The 12,156-nt window shown below is 39.8% G+C and overlaps 2 protein-coding genes across 2 annotated transcripts in view; one reads left to right on the forward strand and one right to left on the reverse strand.

Moving 5' to 3' along the window:
• Positions 1–12,156, forward strand: part of BCL2L1 (BCL2 like 1) — an 871,182-nt gene that overhangs the window by 638,490 nt on the left and 220,536 nt on the right. The gene's annotated exons all lie outside the window — the stretch shown is intronic.
• Positions 1–12,156, reverse strand: part of CSNK2A1 (casein kinase 2 alpha 1) — a 56,247-nt gene that overhangs the window by 14,732 nt on the left and 29,359 nt on the right. The window contains 5 exon segments of the mRNA XM_004272673.4: positions 1,450–1,509; positions 3,547–3,597; positions 4,112–4,213; positions 8,814–8,925; positions 10,950–11,159. Of these exon segments, the coding sequence (XP_004272721.2) occupies positions 1,450–1,509; positions 3,547–3,597; positions 4,112–4,213; positions 8,814–8,925; positions 10,950–11,050 (426 nt within the window). The 5' untranslated portion in view covers positions 11,051–11,159.

Below are 12,156 nucleotides of genomic sequence, written 5' to 3' on the forward strand. Positions count from 1 at the left end.
TTTTCCTCCACAGTTTTCCTTCTAGCCTCACAACACTCCTGAGAGTCAAAGTAAGGACAATCACTTCCGCAGGTACTTTTTAGAGTCTTGTGCAAACCCATGCATGCATGGCCTCTAAACTTCAAATCCTGTTCTTGCACAGTTGTTTCAACATCCTTTTTGTTAAAAAGACTCAAAGCGTACACCAATCACATGACTTCCAATTTCTCCCCCTTACCCAAAGCCTGGATTATTTTCACAAACACGAGCCCCTCAAAAGAAGAAAACTGATCTGTACTACAAACCTTGTATTCAAAGAACAGTAATTCTTTAGCAGCTAAGAGTATGTAGTAGAGGTCGGCAAACCATGGCCCATGGGCCAAATACGGCCTGCTGCTTGTTTTTGTGAATGCTTAATTGGAACACAGCCACATCTATTTGTTTGCCTGTTGCCTGTGGCTGCTTTAATGCTACAACATCAGAGGTGAGTAGTGTGAGAAAGACTCTATGGACCACAAAGCCAAAAATTTTACCATTTGTCCTTGTAAAGGAGTTTGCCAACTCCTGATTTATGACATCAAACCCAATTTGAAAACCATGTCCAATCTCAAACTAGTGAGTGACATAACCTCTGGGGCTTGCTAATCCAGGTCTTCAAGTCAGCTGATGTCATTGGCCAAGTTCTTGTCCTTTCTGAAGGGCAACTTGGGTTCCTATGGTTCCCAGGGTTAGGCAAGCATATCCTTAACTTTCGGAAGTCCTGTTTGCCACAATAATGCACGAGATCATTGAATGGAATGGAATGATCAAATATCATTGAATGAATGGAAAGATCAAACATTTCTGCTGGCATAGTCTCTTCAGGGTACTTCTAAGGTTCAAATGCAGGCTTTATGTCAATCCTCATTTAGTAAGACACTAGCCAACTCTTAGCAATCTTCTTATCTACAAAGCTGATCTTCTGACTACTGGAAGCAATATATTTGGTGATCCCACTTCAGGAATCAAAGTTCATTCTAAATCACCAATCTCTAAGCACAGATTTACATAATCTTTAGGACAATGGCCCTTTGAGGGCTGAGTTCAAGCTTACTGTTTTACTTGTTCAATTTTAAGTGAAATAAAGTACACCAGAAGCCATTACACCAGGAGTTTTTTTTTTTTTTTTACAAGTGTTGACAATTTAACTGTAACTTTCGTAAGAGCAAGATAGAGATATTTGTTAAGGAGTCCCACCTCTCTTCTAAATACCCCTTCCAAAGCATTATAAATTATATTCTTACTAGACCCTTATTCCATAACCTTTACATCAGCATAAGAATTCTGATGCTACTAATTTATTAAAAATTTATATAAACAGACCCCCAAACCCCATATTTTACAAAGTTAACCCACTGGCTTTTCTACAGTCATTTTGATTATTTAACAAAGGGGAGATCTAAAGATATTTAGTATTCAAGGTTCTCTTACCTTCAGAATCTCATACATGTAAAATCGAATATCATAGTCTGTTAACGTCTGGTACAATTGCTGTTAAAGACAAATGCAACATTTGAGCCATGAAATAGTACTGAAAGGAAGGAAATTTCTCATCCTCATTTGTAGTAATTCAAATCAAGACTGGGCTCATTTACCACTGTTCTAAGATCTGTCTGTTCACCAGTCTCTACTTCTCCAATATAAAACGAAAGAGATACTTTGGGTCTTTAACTCTATATATAAAAGTGAAGAATTACTTAAGTTCATATTGCTGAAGCTATAATCTACTTTTGGGAACATACCAATTTACATATGCAACACGCACTGATATACATTTGTAGTTTTTCATTTACCTCCAGATCTTCTCATAAAACACGTGGGCAAACACATAGCCTCCTTAGTAGGGAATTAATTCACCTTTGGCCTACAGTTACAGGCACTGCAGATCACCAGTGGGTATGCAGATGCATTGCTGTCAAATCTTCTGAGCCAATTTAATAGAACTGTCCCAATTTGAAAGTAAACTCTGAACATGTCATGAAAGTAAACTCTGAACATGTCATGTATCTTTTCCAGTTTCTAAAGAGTTTCAGACTTAAAAAAAATGTACATATCATTAAATGGTCAGTGGTGTCCTCTGACAACATTTTCCTTGAAATTATCATTCTGATTCTAACACAATTCTTCTTCCTTTTTTCCTCCACTCAGCAAAAGAATTCACTCATTTATTGATACCTAACATTTCTTTTTTTAAAATTTATGTATTTATTTATTTTTGGCTGCATTGGGTCTTCGTTGCTGTGCGCGGGCTTTCTCTAGCTGCAGCAAGCAGGGGCTACTCGTTGCTGCAGTGCGCGGGCTTCTCACTGCAGTGGCTTCTCTCATTGCAGAGCACAGGCTCTAAGCACGTGGGCTTCAGTAGTTGTGGCACACGGGCTCAGTAGTTGTGGCTGCCGGCTCTAGAGCACAAGCTCAGTACTTGTGGTGTACGGGCTTAATTGCTCTGTGGCATGTGGGATCTTCCTGGACCAGGGCTCAAACCCATGTCCCCTGCATTGGCAGGCAGATTCTTAACCACTGCACCACCAGGGAAGACCCATATACCTAATGATACTGGCCTGGTGCAAAGGCAAGTCAAATACCTTTACAAATTAAAACCCAAGAGAGTGCCTACATTCTTCTGTTGTGCTGGAGTTGAGAATTGTTGAAATTGGCCAGAAGTCAGAGTATCTGTTGCAGAGGTTTGCGCTCTACCAGAATTTACACTACCCTTCCCCACCCATCTCTTTTTAAGATCTAGAACCCAAAGATTCTGAGGAATCCTAAGGTATAAGCAAGCAGTCCTTGCTTTTATATATAGACAATACATTTCTTCTTGAACTTTGTCATTTTAAAGAGGAATGTCCTAAGGCCGGATCCTGACTAAACATGAGCTGTTGCTTTCATTAAGTATGACATCACCGGAAACTGTCAAACGAATGGTAAACTGTCAAATGGTGAGAAATAAAAGTACTGGTCATTAGAAAGAGCACTAAACAAATAAAAAGGCAAAATACCAAGATATGGAAAGTGAGCACTGTTTGTACAAGAGTATGACTATATTTAAATTTAGCATTGTAAGGGGACTTCCCTGGCGGTCCAGTGGTAAAGAATCCGCCTTCCAATGCAGGGGACGTGGGTTCGATCCCTGTCAGGGGACTAAGATCCCACATGCCTCAGGGCAACTAAGCCCGCATGCCGCAACTACTGAGCTTGCGTGCCTCAACGAGACAGCCCACACACCCTGGAACCCGTGCACCACAACTAAAGAGAAAACACGCACGCCACCAACTAGATAAGTCCGTGTGCCTCAACGAAGATCCCGCGTGCCACAACTAAGACCCAATGCAGCTGAAAGGAAGGGAGGAAGGGAGGAAGGGAGGAAGGGGGGGGGAGGGAGGGAGGAAAGGAAAAAAAATTAGCACTGTAAGGATGAAAAGCTCTTTTTAAGTAAGTTAGAAGGAAGCTCTTCTAACAGTAACATCCCTGAAAGACTTTCTATGTGGTCTAAAAACCCAACAGCTTGAAATGGTTGGTTATACATTATACCTTGAAGTCTGTGTTGTTTACGTGTTCAAAAACCAAGGCGGGAGTTCGTGACTAGGGGAAAGAAAAAGAAAACACACATTAGTAATAGCCCTGGCAGCTTTAGTGGGCACAATGTTTGCGGACACTACGTGGTGAATTTGGCAGTCCTTGCCTCAGTAGTAGGAAACCCTCTATTGCTATAAGCCCTCCCCACTCTGATCATCACCACACTTAGGTCATATTGGGGACGGATTTCAAACAGAAGACATGGAGCTGAAGTCTCACCAGGCTCTAGGCAGCCCAACAATGCGCCCATCGCCCATCGGCATCGGACCTGAGTTTGCAAAATGGATTAACACATTTCAGTTTCCAGTGCTATCAGTCTCTTAGCCTAGAAGAATAAGAAATAGTCTGTGGGTGGAGATCTCTTTGAAAGAAAGACCCAAGCTAGTTAAGTGGTATAACTGATTAAGCACTTTTAAAGCAGGACTTAATGGCAGAGGGAGGAACAAACAGAGGCCAGTTGTGCTCAGGGTCAAACACCACCTCAGCTCTGGTGGGCCTTACTAGCACCTATTACACTCACCACAGGGTCTTTTACAATGTCTGCCAGTGTGATGATGTTGGGACCGCCTCGCAAATTCTCCAAAATCTTTATTTCACGCTTGATTTTCTTCTTCTTTACTGGCTGAAAAGGTAAAAGTACATCATTAAAAAAAATTATTTCAGGATATTCCAACAGGTAATGTAATACATGAATGGCTTACTTATGAGCTCCTTGAAGGAAGGAAATGTGTCAGATTTATCTCTGAATCCCCCTTCTCCTAGGCCTGTGCCAGGTATTTTGCAGGTACTTAGCAAATACTGAATTGAAAGAAAAAAAGATTTCCACTCCAAAGACCAAAATTCTGCAGAATTACCATTTAATTCCAATCATCAGTCCTAATGTGTTAACTTTTAAAAACTATACAAACTAGGAATGTAAATGGTAATACTAAGATATATCTAGAAAAATCTTTTTATTAATTAGCATGAAACATGGGGCTCTTTCCATTCCTTCCTCTAAGTCTTAAAAACACCCTACAGAAATGAAGGAGATCAGGACCACAGCAAAGATGGCCACACCATCTTTTTTTTTTTTTTTTTCCTTCGCTGTACGCGGGCCTCTCACTGCTGTGGCCTCTCCCGTTGCGGAGCACAGGCTCCAGATGCGCAGGCTCAGCGGCCATGGCTCACGGGGCCAGCCGCTCCGCGGCATGTGGGATCCTCCCGCACCGGAGCACGAACCCGGATCCCCTGCATCGGCAGGCGGACTCTCAACCACTGCGCCACAAGGGAAGCCCGACCACACCACCTTTGTGCAGTATAACCTTTTGGGTCAAATGTGTGCCTAATGTGAATCCTTCTTTCATTGCCTGCTAGCTGTGTGTCTATGGGCAAGTTATAGAACCTCTCTAAACCTTTCATTATGGGTAAAACGATCAACAAGAGTACTTATCTCAGAATATTATTGCAAGAATCAAATGAGGTACCTGAAAAGACCTCAGAATATGGCTGAGACATAATACACAATATCTGTCTAGGCTTATAACCAATATATCCTCCACATTCCTTTATCTTCACCCATCATTTCCACATCTGCTCTGGTATAGAAATCTTTCTTGTTTTTCTTGAGAAGGGCTTTGGTCCAAATGCACCTCCTCTACAAAACCTTCTTTCTAAACAGTCTAAAACAGTGCTGGTCCAAAAGAAATACAATGCAAGCCACATGTGTATTTTATTTTTTATTTTTTTGGCCGCGCCTCACGGCTTGTGGGATCTTAGTTCCCACACCAGGGACTGAACCTAGGCTGTGGCAGTGAAAGTGCCGAGTCCTAACCACTGGACCGCCAGGGAATTCCCCACAGGTGTATTTTAAATGTTCTAGTACCCTCGTTTAAAAAATATAAAGAAACAGACAAAATTAATTTTAATAATACATTTTAGTTAACAAAAATATAACCAAAATGTTATCATTTCAACATGTAAATCAATATAAAAAATTACTAATGAGCAATTTTATATATATATTTTTTTGTACTAGGCCTTTGAAATCTGCTGTATTTTATGCTTACAGCATATCTCAGTTTGGACCAGCCATATTTCAAATGCTCAATAACCACGTGTGACCTGTGTCTGCCACACTGGACCAGGCAATCTTTCCCATTGGTGCTGATCACCTCAGACTACTGACACACTGCATATGCTTCTTAGAAACTGTTGTAAGTATATATCATCTCTTCATTAACAAGACTACTGGTTACTAAACTTTGATTATCAACCTGGGTTTTTTAATATACAAACTGTATAGATCTGCTGAATCAGAATCTTGAGAACAGAGCTGGAGATCTATTTTGAGACACTTCTTGGGTTGATAATCCAGATCTAGGAACTACCAAACAATACTGTAGACTCTTTTAACCTTTTCTTGAGTCCTAAGCACATGGTACAGCAGGAAGCAAGCACATTTTGGAAAGACTGTCCTCAAACCCTGGCTTTGTAGCTGTGTAGCTTTGGGAAAAGCACTTAAGTGTTTCTGAACTTCACACTTGCCTTGCAGAATTGTGATGTAAATACTACAGCTACAAAAGGGCCCAATGCAAAGTAGACAGTCAATAAATGGAAGCTGGGAATTCCCTGGCGGTCCAGTGGTTAGGACTCCGAGCTTTCACTGCCGAGGGCCCGGGTTCCATCCCTGGTCGGGGAATTAAGATCCCGCAAGCCATGAGGCGTGGCCAAAAAAAAATTAAAAAACATATTAAAAGTAAATAAATAAATGGAAGCTGTTTTACTAGTAGTGAATTCCACATTTAATTCAATCCATGGCCTCAGCCTTGCTTCTATTAGAACTCACTACACTGGCTAGGAAACAAGCTGATCACAAGTTTTCTATTTGCTTTGACTACCGGATCTTTCTGATCTGCTGGAGTGTCTAGGAGATGTTTCTACTCTCCAGGAACGAATCCATCAATCTCTCTCCTGTTTTCTACTGAATCACTATATCCCAACTGCTGGTTGATGGCAAAAAGCTACTGGTTTACAAAAATTTTATTCTACAGAACTCTTAAAATCTATAAAAGCTTACAAGCTAGCTTTTGTCTAGCTTACCAAAAAAAAGCTAGCTTTTGTCTAGCTTACAAAAGCTAGACAGACCAGGCAGGTCACTTAAATCCTAATTTAATGTGATCAATGCAAATTTTGTCTAATAAATGGGGGAAATTAAAAAACTTAAATATAGTTATGAGTGAACTTTATAATTATACCATCTAGCTACACAGTTACAGTAACATATACAGTACAGTTAGGAAAAGACTGAGCTAGGAAAAAAATCTTTCCAAACCACCCATCATTCAAGACCATCAATGGCTCCCAACAACCTAGATGAGATAAAAATCACAGTTTTCAAGGCTGGAAGGAAATGGAGATGTTATCTTTTCCCAGGCCATCATTAATTTAATCTCCTTTTCCAAGTTTACTTCCCATGTATGATCACATGACAGCTTCCACACGAAACATTTCTCTCACTTATTTCTTCCTCTTTTCTTAATCTTGTGCATTCTAGATTATGCTTCCCTTCCATGCTCCCATGCACACCAATCCAAATCCTTCTCCCACTCGGGCCCTGAAAACAGTTCCAGGGAGCTTTGCCTAACCATCACTACTCTCTTCTGAACTGTAAGACTCACTATTTATGCCTTTCAGATGACTCTAAATAATATATCACCTCAGTCTATCATATACTTTTCCAAAGGAATATCATCTTACAATTACGCAGAACTTCCGTTTCCAAAGTATGTATCTATATACAATTTTGTATTCGATCCTGGTAACTCTCATTTTCACAGATGAACCAATATGTCTTAAATAATTAAAAGGACTACCATGGCTAATTACTTTTAGAGTTTGGATTAGAATCCAAACGTCCCGATTTCCAGCCTAGTTCTCTTTCTACACAAGATAAGATATAAATACTTAAACTCTGGTTCCCGAAAGGTATGCCGAAACAGGTGTTCTGTGGGATTTTTAATTTTTGAAGGAAAACGCCAATTAATACTTGCTGTCTGTCAGTCACTGAGTACACTACCAGCCTGAGGTAGCTCAGTTTCAATATTAGATCGCACTACATTCTCTTCAATGGCATATTTTTGTGAAACTGGGTTTTCAGCAATTGCTGTGACAAAAAGCAAGTATTGTGCAAAAATCAACGTGGAACAGGAAATGAGGCTGCTGGCGTCCAATCTGATTCCAACATTGGAGAAGCTGCGCAGTGACTAATAGGCATACATATCCCAATAGTAATTAATTATGGTTATATAAGAATAAAACAAAATTACTTTTCTCTTTCAACTTATGTGTATAATTTTTTAAACGGCTACCAGTTGAAACATAAATACTTTTTTTAGTTATCTGGACTTAACTACTTAATAAACAAAACTGTATTTCTTTTGGCTTAGGGGTACCATGAGAGTCACTGAAGCAATATGGGTGTTATAAATTGAGAAAGTCTGGGTCCCTCTGCTTCTCGTGTCAAATATGGAAAAGTTCCTGTGGCAAGGAACTGTATGCTAAGTTCCTGGTATATGGCAGTGTACAGTACAGTTATAACTAAATCACAATTTGCATACAGGTAGCCCATTGGCCAAATCTGGCCTGTACGGTGTTTTAAAACACTCGAGCCAACATTTAAAAGCCAGGGGAATTAGTATACAAATAGAAATGTCTAGCTTCTTTTTGCGAAACAGTACCAAAAAACATTAGACTTGCACTACTGCTGGGCAATCATCAGCTGGAGCTGGAGCACATGCCACGGTACCCATCACTCACATCTTCTAATCATGGGCACTTAAATCAGACTAGCTGCATTAATGTGATCCACCTGTCCCCTAAAAGTCTGCATTTGTGGCTCCTCATCTTTACACAGTAGAGCTAACAACTCATTGAAAACAAAAGCATGGATTAGAACTAAAAATGTAAGAAATAGGAAATCAGCGTTAGGCAAGATCTAGGACAGAGAAGACTGAATCTTTACTCCCTCCCTCTGCCACAATCTAGCTGTACGATTTGAGTCAAACACTTCTCTTGCTTCAGTTTCCTGATCTGTCAAATGAAGATAATCTCTTCTATCGACTTCAAAGGAGCAATAAAATCAAGGTGTTAAAGCACTCCAAAAACCCTTTCAAGCGCTACCTTAAAAAAAATTTCTAAACTCCAAAAACCTGTGAAGTTATAATCTCTCTTCTTGTACTTACCTTGAGAATTTTAACAACAACTTTTTCATTATTTGTGATGTTGATGGCTTCAAATACTTCACTGTATTTACCCCGGCCTAATTTTCTAACCAGCTGGTAGTCATCTTGATTTCTGGGAACAAAAAGTCAGTCACAATGATTTTAAAAGTTCAAATTATCAAGCACTAATTCAACTTACAAAACTATAGCCAGTAGAGTAAAAGAAATAAAACGTATTTCAAATAATTCCCAAACTGGCTTCTTTGTATTTTTAAAAAATTTGGCCAATTTAAAATGTGTGTTCCAAATCCTAGCATTAAAAAATTTAAGACTTTCAGTTATTCTTTCAAATCCCAAGTTGTTCACATCTCTATTGACATACCACATGTAGACAGCTTGTATTGGGGTTTGTTATGTATGTTTGTCTCCAACAACAGACAGCTTTCCCTTGGAAAATAATTTATATATATTCCTGTCCCTCAGTGCCTGGCTCAGTGTTGGCATCTTACAGGAAGTCAATACAAGAATATTTCAATTCAGCCGCACCTTGGGAGCAGCCAATTTTTAATGGGTCTTTTTGCAGGCAAGTGGCTTTCAAACATATAGGTTTGACCTCCAACTTGCCCTCCAAAGCTCTGAGGACAGTCCACGTAATGAAGTTTGCAAACCACACTACAGATCATGAACCACAGCTAGGTGTCCCTTCCCCTACTTTTATCCATATTCCAAGACTACTAAGCAACATCAGAAGTGAAAAAGAATAAGGGAAATGCTAACATTTTTCTCCCTGCCTCTGCTTACAACTTAGAGGAATTTGCTCTAAAGAATGAGTCTTTTCAATAAGGTCTAAATGCTATTTACTCCTGCTGGAGGCACTGAAAATTCAGTGTAAAAAATGTAAAAAATCAGCCATTCATTTTCCTCAAGCAAAAAAAAAAAAAAAAAGGAAAGTGAATGAACAGAGAAGGTAAAAGGTACTAAGGACAATGGACAATGTAATAATCATGGCAGGTCTAGGGAAGGAAGCTCTTAGTTCTGGTTGAGCTCTTTTCCTGTGGGAGGGCACAGAAAACAAATGCAAGCAAGCAAATAGCACCACGCCAAAAACTCAAAGGGTTGTTTGGTGCCATTTAAGCAGAACTAAGCTCAAAGCACTTAATTTGAAGAGAGTTGAAATTTCTGCAGTAAAACTCAGGTATTCCTAGAGTCCAAAGCATGTGATGTAAGAGGAAAATTGTTAGATTATCAATAATGGTAACATTTATTGGCACTGTACCATGGTTCTTGATGGTATCTTTGAAGCACACTGTGCCTCCTTGTGCAGAGATAATGTACTTACCGTTAAGAATCATGGCCCAATCAGCATTAAAACACACGCTATGATAAATTTTGAAGACCATTTACATGCTATGAAAATCACATGTGGACAGATATAAAATATAGTGTATGGGAGCTGCAGCTTTACCAAGTTTTCAAATTGCTATCTTTTGCATTTGAATATCAAAATAATTTTATCACAAAAGGTACGACCTGATCAATTAAATACATACTATGTTGGGACAAGAAATGCAAACATCCAAATGAGACTGCACAGAAAATTAGGAGGGCAAACACAGCTGTTCAGGCAGACTGCAACTGTTCAGGATGGAATTTGGGCTGAATTCCACGTTACACATGGCTAGCCTCATGATAAGGGCAAATGTTTTAAGGGTTTAATTTTGCTTCTCATCAGAAAGAGGACACCTTTCTGGAGAACTGTTTTATCCTTCAGTATCATCATGGGAAAACATTCTCTGACCTCAAAAATACTTTATGTAAGAGCCTGGTGTTTTCAAAGTCTCTCAAGTATTAATTCTCACCTAACTGCAAAGCCCTTAGCTGAGCAAGCTAATAGATAACTCTTTGTTACCATACAGAATATATACATCGGAGAAAAGAATAAGAGACCGAAATGTTTTTAAAATGGTAAAGCCATCAGAACTGTTAATTGACCAAAGCCAATACCCTGTTTCTCTACTGTAGAAGAAAACAAAAATTGCGTTCAATCTTGAGGTTTATAACTGTACAGTCAGGGAAGTTTCCTGTTGTAAATTACTCAACAAATCCACAAGAGTCAGCCCTTTGGGTGAGTACAGTGAAGTAAACGGAAATTATTACCCCCATTCCACCACATGTGACTCGTAATCCCAGTACTCTCGGGGTCTGTGTGTATTAACATCTGTGTAAACTCTGGCCCTGCTTGGCACGGGTCCCGACATGTCAGACAGGTTGGCGGACAAAGCTGGACTTGACGTTTGCAGAGATGGCAATCACTGTATTGAGAGGCAGCTGGGGGTAAGACCTCGTTTCAGAACTGTTTTCTTCAAACTGCAGAAACAAAACACACAAAGGCCAAGGAACCATTTTTAAAAAGCATATAGGAAGAAAAAAAATCATCCTGAGTAATGGCCTCAAACATACCTCTGGCTCTCCTACCTGTTAACCGATGAATATATCCCAACTGTGCCAATCACAGTGTTTCCTGAAACATGGGGAAAAATTAAAACAAAACACCCAAATCTCAAGAAATATACTTAAACGTATACTGGCCCTAATCCTATTCTACAAAGTAGCCTGTTACCTCTTCATCTAAAGTTTGGATGCTCTTTAAAAGATAGCCTGAAAGGGAAGAATGGCATTGTGGATAAACCCATCAGCATTACTACTATTTATACATTCTACAAAAAGTATTAGCAAGGGATTCCCTAGTGGCACAGTGGTTAAGAATACGCCTGCCAATGCAGGGGACATGGGTTTGAGGCCTGGTCCAGGAAGATCCCACGTGCCTCAGAGCAACTAAGCCCGTGCGCCACAACTACTGAGCCTGCGCTCTAGAGCCCGCGAGCCACAACTTTTGAAGCCCGCGTACCTAGAGCCCATGTTCCGCAACAAGAGAAGCCACCGCAATGAGAAGTCCGTGCACCGCAATGAAGAGTAGCCCTGGCTCGCCGCAAGTAGAAAAAGCCTGCGTGCAGCAACGAAGACCCAATGCAGCCAAAAAAAAAGTATTAGCAAGAACAGCACTTTCCTTTCAACAGCTTTCTACAGCTCAAGTAAGGGTGCTAAAACACTCTAGAATGGTGGCAAAGTCCAGAGTACAAACCTTAGCCTGACTAATATTTGATGAAACCAGGAAGAGAATAAAGACTTGTTCTCATACATCAAAGTTCAACGTCATTTTATTATCTGGGTAACTTTACATACTAATACGTAGGTCAGTGATCACCATTTGAAAGATACACTTGATTTCATTAAAAAGAAAAAGAAACCAGTAATTTCCTCCTGATTTATTTAATATAGGAGCAAGCTTAATAAAAACTGGTGG

Source organism: Orcinus orca, chromosome 16 (genome assembly GCF_937001465.1).
Source record: "Orcinus orca chromosome 16, mOrcOrc1.1, whole genome shotgun sequence".
In the NCBI taxonomy this organism is placed as follows: Eukaryota; Metazoa; Chordata; class Mammalia; order Artiodactyla; family Delphinidae; genus Orcinus; species Orcinus orca.